Below are 13,118 nucleotides of genomic sequence, written 5' to 3'. Positions count from 1 at the left end.
TCTTAGGGACCTACCAGGCAACTTCAACAAACATTTCTTGAGCACCTGACCTATTCTAAGCCCTAGAGATGCAAAGGCTAGTGAGACCAGAGCCCTCAAGGAGCTCAGTCAACTGGGGGAATCAGCCCCACAAAGAGAAAATAATAATAAATATCACGCGGTAAGTAGGGCTGTGCCTAAGGTGTTGTGGGACCACAGAGGAGGGGCACCTAACTTAGTCAGGGTTGGGGGCACAGGAAAGGGGATTCAAATTAGGCTTCTGGAGATGTGATGCCCAAGGTGAGTTTTCAAGGATAAGCAGTAACTCACCAGGCAAAGGTGGGAGATGGCAAACGCGTGTATTGCCAAGAACAAAAGCCATTTTATAATAGATGAAATGCTTGGCCATTCGGAATAGCATTTGGGGGTGATTGCTGGAATGAAGATGTTTTCTGAGATGAAGGGCAGCCCCTTGGTGGTGACTGCCTGTCTGAGCTCTAGCTTGTGGATTATGGAGCCCTGCAGTCTGGCCTCTGGGTAACATGCCGCTGTTTAGCACAGCATCAACTGTGCATACATCTCTAAACTGAATCTGTAGTTGCCTGGGTAAAAGATAGCCCCTTCTAATCAGAGAATCCTGAAACTCCCAGGGTAGAAAGGGACCGACAGGTCACCTGGACCACACCCACTTCTCATTGGCAATAGGTGCTGTAGGTAGGTAGCCCATGATGGAGCTGGCCTATGCAGGTGATCCAGGGACTTTGTTTATGACCTCTATTCACTGATAGACACTTTTCTAGCAGACCTTCTGAGGTACTTTATGACACCCGAGCTTTTCTGCCCTGGGCTCCCACATACAGACACAGCCCTTCCTTTGAACGTGTCTGCATCTGTGCCGTCTTCATGGTGTGGGTGAGCTTCTGATGACCCCTGTCTGGGCCTGCACCTCTCTGATGCTATAGAATGAATACATTTGTTTATTCCATTCCAGTCATGAAAATGTGGCTGTTGTTTTTCTAATGGTAATGCAAACCAGGCAGGTCAAAATGGTCCACTCAGAAAGAGCAACTCCCAGCCTGGGCCAGGAGAGCCTTTCCTCCCTGGATGGCCTCCTCCTCAGATTCCTTCCTCCTTTGTCATATTTGCCAGATGAGATGAAGCTTTATGCCTGACATAGCTTGTCAGCCATTTGGGCAGCAATGCGTTCAACAAAGTAAGCCCTGGGATAAATATCTAAGTGAATAAATGGACACTGTTTCTACCATGCCTCATTCCATAAAGGATTGAAGACAACCTACATGAATAGGTGTAGTAGTCTGAAAATATATATTTATACACAAATCTGAATTAGGGAAAATATAGACTAAAAGGAAGCTCCATATCAAGGGAAAAGTTGTAGCATCAATATACAGACCACGGAGTTCTGTAAAGGTATGGGAGCTGAGCTCTCTCTAGCTATGAGCTTTTAGCTCTGAGCTTCCTGGAGGTCAAGGCAAAAAGGGAAATGCAGTAATTTTATGCTCCGTATTTCTTTGAAAGAAAAGTATACCCCTTCCTTTCAGAAAACAATATTTTAATAAGGCTTAAGTATGAAAGAACTTCCTAGGCCCCCATGAGGGGATACTGTGTAATAATGTCTTCACAAACATTTGTACAGTGAATCTCCAAAACACAAGGTGGTGTTCTAGAGGGTGCCTCAATGAAATAGGCACAGAACACCAGCACGTTCATGAAAGCAATGAAGGTAGATGGCCCAGTGGCATGAAACACTGGCTAATCTGAAGTCAGATCTGCACCTGGATCCTGGTTCTGCTGTATGAACTTGGCCAAGTTGTCAATTTCACTGATCCTTAGTTTCTCACACGTAAAATGAGGATGGTCATTCCTCCTCTATGAGGTGTTGTGAGGGGTAGACAATCCACAGAAGGCACTTAGCCTCGTCCCTAGGATGTAGTAGACAATATCATGTGTAGCTGCTGCTGCCACTGCTTTATCATCATTATGAAAGGAAATAAAGTATGGTTCAAGTTCACAGGCAGTTTGACTTCGTGCAGAGATCAAACTTTGCACAGCTACAAGAGCGGATTGACTGCATGTCTATAAGTTTATATCCACATAACAGCACTTTTCACTTGGGCTTGGCAGAAGCTGGACCACTAAAGGGTCAACTCCGCACTTAGAGTAGACGCATTAGGGTTGCAGCTTAAAGGAAGAGCTTGATACTTTAAAGTCTCACTGAGAAGATGTTAGAATTGGCATCCAGTGTGAAAACTGAAAAGCCTAAACAAGATTCTTTGCCAAATGAATGGGCAGCTTCCTGGCACATACAGGTCAGCCATGACAGCACCTGCAGAGAGGGACCAGATTTTGCTGGAAAGCAGTTCCCAGCCCTTTTAGCCAGAGAATGAAGAGACCCACAGAACCCCAAGGTGAAGCAGAAAGAATAAGATACATCCTCGGCAACATGTTGAAACCCTGTCTCTAAAAAACATACAAAAATTAGCCAGGTGTGATGACACATTACCTGTGGTCCCAGCTACTCCAGAGGCTGAGGTGAGAGGATCATGTGAGCCCAGGAGGTCAAGGCTTCTGTGAGCCATGACTGTGCCACTGCACTCCAGCCTGGACAACAGAGCAAGACCCTGTCTCAAAAAAAAAAAGCAAGAATAAGACTATTTTAAACTCAAAAGACTTTCTCTTGTTTTTAATTATCAAAATTATATTTTATGACTGTAAAAATGATTAATCCTCATTTAAATAAAGTTCAAAACATACAAAAATATAAAGACACATCATCCAGTCTCAACATGCAGTGATAACTGCTATTCACATTTGATCCATATTGCTATTTTCTATGCATATATACAGATCCTATCTATGTGTATATGCATACATATATTTTTACATAGTCTTTTAACCCTTTATTTATTTATTTATTTATTTATTTATTTATTTATTTTATTTTTTAGATGGAGTCTAACTCTGTCGCCCAGGCTGGAATGCAGTGGTGAGACCTCAGCTCACTGCAACCTCTGCCTCCTGGGCTCAAGCAAGTCTCCTGCCTCAGCCTCCCAAGTAGCTGAGATTACAGGTGCGCACCACCACGCCTGGCTAATTTTTTGTATTTTAGTGGAGACAGGGTTTCACCATGTTGCCCAGAGTGGTCTTGAACTCCTGAGCTCAGGCAATCGACCCACCTCCAGTTTTCATTTTAAATGGCTACCTAGTATTCTACTTAATCAGTCCTCTAATAATGAAAATTTAAACACTTTAATGAATATTTTGGCACATATATCAGTGAACCCCTGTGCCTAAGAGATTTTCAAACTAAGAAACAGAAAAGTCTTAGTGATGTACCAGTTAAAATAAATTAATTACTTTGGTGGCCAGAGCTTTTTCTAGGGGACAGATTGCCCACCATTTATGACACAGTTTTTCTCATACTAGACTGATGAATATGCTGGGTATAGCCTCGGGGACAAAGATGCAGGAGGATGGTGAGGAAGATCTCTTTGTCTCTCCATGAGCCTTCTCTGGATGTAATGAGAGACTTGATGGACCCTTTCGCTCCCCCATGTCATTCAGTGAGCACTTCCTGGACATTGTCTATAGGCTAGGCATGGGCCTGGCACCAGGGACACAGCCCTTAACACATGGAAAGAGCTTGGTAAATATCTGTGGTGATGTTCAATATCCATGACTGCCTTGAAGAAACCACAGTAAATATAAGGCTGACCTGCATATCTTCAGTTTGCACAAGAAAAGCAAGTTTGCATCCCCTGATTGCATTAGGATTTATCTTTATGATACCATCGTTTCTTAAGCTCCTGTAATGTAACAGTTCTTAATTTGCAGATCAAAATCCCTGGCCAGGCACAGTGGCTCATGCCTGTAATCCCAGCACTTTGGGAGGCCCAGGCAGGTGGATCACTTGAGGCCAGGGGTCTGAGACCAGCCTGGCCAACACAGTGAAACCTCATCTCTACCAAAAAAAAAATACAAAAAGTATCCAGGCGTGCACGCCTGTAATCCCAGCTACTTGGGAGGCTGAGGCAGGAGAATCACTTGAACCCCGGAGGCGAGATTGCAGTGAGCTGAGATCACACCACTACACTCCAGCCTGGGTGAGAGAGTGAGACCGTATCTCAAAAAAAAAGAAAAAGAAAAAAAATCCCCGGGAAAGAAGAGAAGGGAAGGGAAGGAGAATTCCTGTGCTTCTGAGGAGGTTTTTCCGCATTGGACTGGGACTCCCTGCCCTTCTTCCGAAATAGCCACTACTAAGGATGGGAGTTGCATCATATCTTTTACATCACCCACCCTCCCAAGTATCTGGGATTACAGGCGTGTACGCCTGGCTAAGATGAAGAATTCCTGTGTTGATGGTCTCTGTCGAGTCACAAAGTACACCCCTGGCCTGGAGGCTGTCTCAGACAGGCTGGGCACGAGACCCAGGCAAATGGGCCAGTAGGCGACCTCACCACAGCCAAGATGGGTCAGTCACTTGGAAGCTCAATTGGCTCATGTTTTTTAAACTTTTTTTAAACAGATTACAGGCCGGGCGCGGTGGCTCACGCCTGTAATCCCAGCACTTTGGGAGGCCGAGGCGGGTGGATCACAAGGTCAGGAGATCGAGACCACGGTGAAACCCCGTCTCTACTAAAAATACAAAAAATTAGCCGGGCGCGGTTGTGGGCGCCTGTAGTCCCAGCTACTCGGGAGGCTGAGGCAGGAGAATGGCGGGAACCCGGGAGGCGGAGCTTGCAGTGAGCCGAGATCGCGCCACTGCACTCCAGCCTGGGCGACAGAGCGAGACTCCGTCTCAAAAAAAGAAGAAAAAAAAAAAAAAAAAAACAGATTACAGAATTTGTTTTATTTTATCTAACGTATAGTTCTAAGGTGTAATTGTCAAGAAGAGCACGGCCTCTCAGAACAACTGGATTCAAAGCCCAGTTTGGTTGGGTGCTGACTTCATGAGCAAGTTATTTAACCTTTCTGAGCATAATTATCTCATGTGCAAAATGGAAGTAACAGACCTACGGCATACAGCTGTGGTTAGGATTGAATTAAAGAGTCCATGTTGAAGCACTTGGCGTGGTGCATGGCACACAGTAAATAATACATGCTAGCCGGTATTGCCATTTGGTTAAATAATATTATTAGCCATTATCAGAACAATCCAGTTAGGTGGGTTCTGCGTGTGTTATTATCCCCATTTTAAGATGAGAAAACCAAGGCTCAGAGTATGCTGTTTTCAGTAATCAACCCTCACCCCACATGCACACACAACCTGCACCCCACATGCACACACACACACGTGCACACATGCACACACATGCAGCCCTCTTTCACTGGTGGTCTCTGTAAGGTAGAAAATACTCCAGATCAATTGCCATAATAAATGTGTCTCAAAAGAATTATGCTAGAAAGACCAAGGCAAGTATCTTCCAATGAGCTTATATGAGGCAAGAGGAGCCAAGGTCAGAGATAGGCCAGGTTACAGCATTAGAGACGTGAGGTAATAAAGGTAAAGCTAAGTGAGTTTGAATTGATGCCCAAGGGAGGTAGTAAGTAGAGACGAGAGCATGATTTTGCTGACTTCACTGCAGCACTGTGGTTTGAGCCAGCAGACAGGATGGGACACCTTAGTGCTCGCTGTGATCAGCCAGCTTCCCCACAGCCAGGGCAGCCAGGCATGGGGACGGGGTGGCTCCAGGATTGGCCTCCTGGCTAAGCTGCATTCATCACAGCTCCTGGGCTCATGGGCCATCTTCCCATTGTCTGAATGAGGGTCCAGCCAGCCTTCTGCAGTATCACATGGTGTTCCAGTTATCTATTGCTGTGTAATAAACCACCCCAGAATATAAAACAACATCCATTTATTATGCTCACAATTCTGTAAGTCAGGGATCTGGACTGGGTGTGGCAGTCCTGCTCAGCATCATCTGGGGCCTCAGCCAGGGTGCCTGCAATGGCTGGAGATGCTGGGGCAGCCCGACTGGAGCCAGCTGTCTGGGCCTTGAGTCTTCTCTATGTGATGTCTGCTGGAGCTCCAATGTCTTTGAGACCCTTTCACTCCCAAATCTTGAGCCTGGGCTGGGCTGGCCTGGCTGAAACCGTTGTTCCTGTCCAGGGAGCCTCTCCTTGTGGCTAGCTCAGGCATCTTCATAGCATGATGATCTCAGGATGGCGAGACCTTTTTTTTTTCTATTTTTTTAAGATGAAGTCTTGGCCAGGCGCAGTGGCTCATGCCTGTAATCCCAGCACTTTGGGAGGCTGAGGCGGGTGGATCACCTGAGGGCAGGAGTTCGAGACCAGCCTGGCCAACATGGTGAAATCTTGTCTCTACTAAAAATACAAAAAAATTAGCCAGGCGTGGTGGTGGGCGCCTGTAATCCCAGCTACTTGGGAGGCTGAGGCAGGAGAATCCCTTGAACCCAGGAGGCAGAGGTTGCAGTGAGCCAAGATCGTGCCATTGCACTCCAGCCTAGGCAGCAAGGGCGAGACTCTGTCTCAAAAAAAAAAAAAGATGGAGTCTCGCTCTGTCACCCAGGCTGGAGTGCAGTGGTGCAACCTCAGTTCACTGCAACCTCTGCCTTCCAGGTTCAAGCGATTCTTCTGCCTCAGCCTCCCGAGTAGCTGGGATTACAGGTGCCTGCCACCAAGCCTGGCTAATTTTTTTTCTTGTATTTTTAGAAGAGATGGGGTTTCACCATTTTGGCCAGGCTGGTCTTGAACTCCTGACCTCAAGTGATCCACCCACCTCAGCCTCCGTATTAGTCTGTTCTAGTACTGCTAATAAAGACATACCCAAGACTGGGTAATTTATAAAGAAAAGAGGTTTAATGGACTCACAGTTCCACATGGCTGGGGAGGCCTATGGTGGAAGGCAAAGGAGAAGCAAAGGTACATCTTATGTGGCGGTAGGCAAGAGAGCGTGTACAGGGGAACTCCCATTTATAAAACCATCAGATCTTGTGAGACTTATTCAATGTCACAAGAACAACATGGGAAAGACCCTCCCCCATGATTCAGTTACCTCCCACCAGGTCCCTCTCACAACATGTGGGAATTATGGGAGCTATAATTCAAGATGAGATTTGGGTGGGGACACAGCTAAACAATATCAGCCTCCCAAAGTGCTAGAATTACAGGCGTGAGTCACTGTGTCCAGCCAGGATGGTGAGACTTTTTACATGACTAATTCCTCCCGAGTAACGTTCCTAGAGGCCCAGGAGGAAGCTGCAAGACTCCTCATGATTCAGCCTCACAAGTTCAGCATATTGCTTCTGCTACATCCTATGGGTCAAGCAAGTCAGTAAAACCAATCCAGATTCAAAGAGCAGATTCAACTTCTCAACAAGGAAACACCATGGTGTGCACAGGAGGGGAGAGTTGATGGCAGTCATCTTAGAGACAAGCAGGGTAGACACAGGGGTTGGGCCAAGAGCAGGGGATTTTGAGCACAGATATTGGCTCATGTCAAGTTCTGTAACTTTCTATCTCTGTGATGTCTGGAAAGTTATTTCACCCCTCTGGGCCTCCATTGCCTCATCTATAAAATGAGGATAATATGCTACTGCACGTGATTGTGGGAAGACTTAAATGAAACAAAGATAAGGCTTGGCACATCCCTCACACCTGTTAAGTTCTCCCTTAATGGTAACTAGACTGAGTATTAACTAGAAATGTTATGATTACTCCAGCTCGTCCTTTGGATATTCATTCAGCAAGCAAACAAGCAAGCATTCCTTCAGTGCCTGCAATGTGCCAGGCCCACTACCAGGCACTGGCCTCCCCACAGTTGCAGGGATAATATGTTGAAGGCAGAGACAGTTGGGCTTTCAGATTTTCTGGGTGTCACCATGGGCTCTTCAGAGCCAGCCAGCATCATTGAGGTTTGCAAGATGGGCTTCTCACCTAAGCCTTCTGATTTTACAATATAATTTTCAGCCTCATCCCGGTAGAGTCTCCTCGTACATGATAGCAGCTCTCCCATTTCAGATAGTAGGAATGTTGATAGGAGCAGCAGGAGAAATGAACCTACAAAAAGATGGGGGTCCTTTCCCCATTCACACATGTGTCCTCAGGTCCCATGGGATGAGCATCTGTTTCCCCAAAAGGGCACTGGTGTGTCGGGATGGGCAACAGAGTGCCTGAAAGGTGCGTCTCGGTGCCCATGGACCCTCCTGGCACCCAGCATCAGTACCACAAACAGTAAGGCTGCAGACAAAAGAGGAAAGGTAACAGTGTCCAATCCTGCGCTATACATAATCACAAAAGAATGCTCTGCAAAGGATTCTCAAATAAAACCAAAGCAAGATGTCAAGGAAAATGCAAGCGGAACCAGGAGAAGCCATTAGGTAGAAAAACTTAATCCAACAGTCTGGTCTCTGTGTCTTATTTGAGCAGTTTCCTAATACCAGGAACTAATTAAAAATGAAAGGGCAGGACTTCTAACATTCTCTCCCAAAACCTTTAGGCTTCCCATAGTCATGTGAAAAACCTCACTTGCTCAAATCAAGGTCTTCTTACTTTAATTTGAGGATACTGAAGCTTTAAGTAGATCTCACTTTCACTAACTTATTTTTAGGTTAATGATAAAGGAATTCACACTCATTAAGTTCCACTGTTACAGCAGATAGAGACCACATGTTACAGAATCACTGAATCTCACACCTTCATCTTAGTCTAGTTTCCCACCCAGAACACGAATATCTGGTACATGTCCCCAACAGATGGAAATCAGCCATCTTCCACAGTAGCATGAACAAGAGCAAGAGCCTGCATCTTCATTCTGAGACTACAGAAGTCGGAAGCCCTGCCTGCCTTTCAGAGGGGACCCACGCAAACACTAAGAGGCAAAGCTGACGGTGACGTGAGTGCCAAGTGTAGGCAGTGGAAAGAGCTCAGCCCTCTTTGTGCAGTGATGGTCAGAGCTGTCTCTCAGGCCTCCTCCACTATCATTTGCTGGTGCGTTACTAATTTACTAGGCTGACTCATCTCTGGAGGCAAACACAGGCTCAGTGTTCATTGCAAGGAAGTGCTCAGCTTGCTGTGCAAGGTGCGGTATCTCCAGCAGGCAGATGTCTGTCTTGTAGGGTCAGTATTTCCTGACAACTTACTTAAAGGAGACAGATACATCCTTTCCCAAACCAACTCTCAAGCTCAGAGGCATTTTCCCCACTTGGTTCTGAGACCATCACAATAGATCTGGCATGGATCTGAAATCTGGTTGATCTAGAACCTTTGGGCCTCTTCCCCATGGCCTCAGAAGGCGCCATCCTACATCTTCCTTTCCATCATCATCAAATGGGAGCAATCACAAACACATCTCCCCGGCAGCAGTGTGGGAATTGGGCTGCCAGAGCGCTCGATGAGGGTGGAGATGGGCAGGAACAGAGAGGGTCCGCTTAGTTGCAGTATCAGCATCAGCAGAATGATATTTCTGTGATTTTTGAGAAACCATGAGCAGACATTCTAGGGACATTCATCAGAGTGAAAACTTGGATGGCCGGGCACGGTGGTTCACGCCTATAATCCCAGCACTTTGGGAGGCCGAGGTGGGCAGATCACCTGAGGTGGGGAGTTCGAGATCAGCCTGACCAACATGGAGAAACCCCATCTCTACTAAAAATACAAAATTAGCCAGGCATGGTGGTGCATGCCTGTAATCTCAGCTACCTGGGAGGCTGAGGCAGGAGAATTGCTTGAAACCAGGAGGCGGAGGTTGCGGTGAGCCGAGATCATGCCATTGCACTCCAGCCTGGGCAAAAAGAGCAAAACTCCGTCTCAAAAAAAAAGAAATAAGAAAACTTGGGGTAGACCGTGTCTGCTCTCAGCTGCCGCAGCGACCTTCAGAACGCTCTCTGTGACCAGTATGCATCTGCTCCTCTGACGCTCTGTGACCTCAGGGTGTGGTGGACACTCTGCCTCTTTTGGGTCAGACAATGTGATGGTTTCTCGGTGAGAGAAGACCAGGCAGAGCTGTGCTTGGAAGAAAAGGCAGGAATCAAAGATACAGATTTGGAGAAGAGAAGAAAGCTAGAAATCATCTTGAGAAAAGGACTGATTGAAGGTCGGAGGAAAAGAACTTTTCTCCCAGGCGCTGCTTGGCACGGCATCTGGCCTGACAGAATCTCCTGTCTCTTGCTGATTTGATCATAAAATATAGAGTGGACCCACAGGGAGAGCAAAAGCCTGAAGAAATCGCTGGGGAATTGGCTCTGTTGGAGCGCTGTTTGCATGCTCACTGCTGCGACTGTGAGCCGCCACACCAGCATGACTAATACCTCTCCTCTAGGCCTAAATTAGATTTTGATTGTGTTTCATAGATGTTCACTGAATCACAGAAGTTTGAGGTAAAAAGACCCAAACTTCTCAGGAACACCTCCTGTGGTGTGTGCGGGATCATCCTCACAGGCAAGGCTGAAGCGCTCCCAGGACTCAGCAGAAATACCAGTAGTAACTCCTTCCCTTCCAAGGCCTCGGGGGCAAACCAGCTGCCCACAGGGAGAGCTGTAAATGGTGTGGGCTCCTGGGGCCAGTGGGCTGTGGAACCTGCTCCTCCTGGGGTTAACTGGGGATCTGTAAGCAAGTGTGCCCTATCAGTGTGTAAACCAAAAAGTATCTGAGACAAGTCTCAGTCCATTTATTTTGCCAAGGTTAAAGATGCACCCGTGGACCAGGCACAGTGGCTCACGCCTCTAATTCCAGCACTTTGGGAGGCCGAGGCGGGTGGATCACGAGGTCAGGAATTTGAGACCAGCCTGGCCAACATAGTGAAACCCCGACTCTACTAAAAATACAAAAATTAGCTGGGCGTGGTGGCATGCGTCTGTAGTCCCAGCTACTCGGGAGGCTGAGGCAAGAGAATCGCTTGAACCCAGGAAGTGGAGGTTGCAGTGAGCTGAGATTGTGTCACTGCCCTCCAGCCTGGGTGACAGAGCGAGACTCTGTCTAAAAAAAAAAAAAAAAAAAATGCACCTGTGACACAGCCTTGGGAGGTCCTGTGCCCAAGGTGGTCAAGGTGCAGCTTGGCTTTATACATTTTAAGGAGGCATGAGATATCAATCAGTATGTGTAAGAAGTACATTGGTTTAGTCCAGAAAGGCAGGATAACTAGAAGTGGGAAGGGGGCTTCCAGGTTGTAGGTAGATAAGAGACAAATAGTTGAATTATTTTGAGTTTCTGATTAGTCTTTCACTGAATACACAATTTACATGAATAGTCACTTATGCCTTAGTCTGGCTTAGGGAGACAACAGGACAAAGAAAGCAATCGGATATGCGTTTATCTCACACCGGAGCAGAGGGATGACTTTGAGTTCTGTCTTTTGTCCGCAGGAAATTTCCTTGTGGGCAAATTGTGAGGGAGGTATGTAGCTTTTTTATCTTTGTAGCTATCTTACTTAGGAATAGAATGCAAGGCAGGTTTGCCCAATGCAGTTCCCAGTTGACTTTTTCCTTTATCTTAGTGATTTGGGGTCCCAAGATTTTTCTTTTCACAAGTGACTAATGCCTGCTGTAAACCCTAAGTTGGACCCGGAGTGTCCTGTTCTTCGTAGATTTCCACTGAATCGCTGCTGCCTCTGGTGAAGTAGTTCAAGTTCCTCCCTAGTTCACCTCCCTCAGTGTTCCTCAGCCATTCCACCCATTCTAATTTGCAGTGTGCCAGTAGCAAATGCTTTCTCAATTTTTCTTGCAGAATTTAGCCTACGAAATCATCCTAACCCTGGGACAGGCATTCGAAGTCGCTTACCAGCTAGCACTACAAGCAAGAAAAGGGGGACACTCCTCCACACTTCCAGAAAGCTTTGAAAACAAACCCTCCAAACCCATCCCCAAGCCCCGCGTTAGCATTCGCAAGTCCGTGGTAAGTAAAAAAGATACAGATGTTCTCAAAAACCTTGAACAGGAGGGAAAGGGGCTGCTAACCAGGCCCTTGTGTGGTGTGGGTGCCATTAGAATCCAGGGCCTCTTCATCCTTTACCTTGGCCTCCTCCTGGCATGTGTCCATCATCACCTCAGCCTGGTTCCCACCAAGTCTTGGGGACCGTCTCTCTCAACCTGGAGCCTCCAGAGAAATCTACTTTCTCAGTCACCTGCAGAAACCCTATGAAGGGTCTCAGCAGCAGGTACTGCTGTTCTTGGTGAATTTTACCTAACTAAAGGTTTGGGAAAGCTTGGGAGCCGTGTTCCCTGGGGCTTCAGCTGCCATCTCATCAGAGGGCAAAGTCTCCTGCAAGCCCCTGGCCTCCAGAGAGGTTTGCAGAGGTACACAATGATGATGTCCTCGGTCCCCAACTAGAGGAAGCTGGATGCACAGGCTGCCCTGCTATATGCAAGGCCTGCGCCATGGCCCGGGTGCTTTGTCTCCCGCAGCTGAGGCTTCCTGCAGCATGGTGACTGTTCAGAAGGTGCAGCCCCTCCTTCTCAGCATCTGCCTTCCTCCAGGAATTTCTTCCTCTTCCCTCCCACAGGCTCTGCAGACATCCTGTCCCAACAGGCTTGCATGACTTCAAAGCGGCCTCCTCTGGTAGTAGCAATATCCAAAAGCTGGAATTTTCCCAACCAGCCTCCCATCTGGTTTCTGCCCCGGCTGCCGTACTGCATCCTAGAAACTAGAAACCCTGGGACTCCCCCAGAATGCATTGCTCTCACGCCCCCGAATCCTACCATCTGGAACTGTCTCTCCTCCTCCTCACCAGCCCCCACCTCCACTGTCATAGGGGAACAGCAGCAGGCATTTTTAACGTTTGCAAGGAGGCACCTCCTTTTGTGACGATGCAGTTCTTGTTTTCAGTCTTCTTTTGGAGGCCTATCCCTGTCACCCTTCTTGGTAATATCAACATCCACAGGGATGACCCCTCCAGCATCTGGTCTCACATTTCCCTGACAGTTTACTTTCGGGACCTTTCCCTCCAGCCCCAGCCATTCGTTCCTGTGCCCATCACTCATTACCCACCATCCCCAGGAGCTGCACCTCCTCTGAAATCTTTCTTCCAACGCCACGCTCTGAACCCCTGGTCCTCCCACTCAGCACCGACCCAACCCAACACACTGCTTCCCAGTTCTGTATCTCCAGACTCACATGGCCAACTTCTTTCACATTTCCACCTCGATGCTTCACAGACGTCTGAA

General features: G+C 47.3%; 1 protein-coding gene across 13 annotated transcripts in view; it reads left to right on the top strand.

Moving 5' to 3' along the window:
* ANKS1B (ankyrin repeat and sterile alpha motif domain containing 1B) overlaps nucleotides 1-13,118 on the top strand; it is a 1,279,773-nt gene that overhangs the window by 1,252,428 nt on the left and 14,227 nt on the right. For all 13 annotated transcript variants that reach the window (XM_037987423.2, XM_008004353.3, XM_037987370.2 and 10 more), the window contains one exon: nucleotides 11,683-11,850. In XM_037987423.2, the coding sequence (XP_037843351.1) occupies nucleotides 11,683-11,850 (168 nt within the window). The remainder of the gene's footprint in view (nucleotides 1-11,682; nucleotides 11,851-13,118) is intronic.

The sequence above is a fragment of the Chlorocebus sabaeus genome, chromosome 11 (assembly GCF_047675955.1).
Source record: "Chlorocebus sabaeus isolate Y175 chromosome 11, mChlSab1.0.hap1, whole genome shotgun sequence".
NCBI classification, from domain to species: Eukaryota; Metazoa; Chordata; class Mammalia; order Primates; family Cercopithecidae; genus Chlorocebus; species Chlorocebus sabaeus.
Note: the sequence above shows the minus strand (reverse complement) of the source record. Positions and strands in the feature narration are given on the sequence as shown.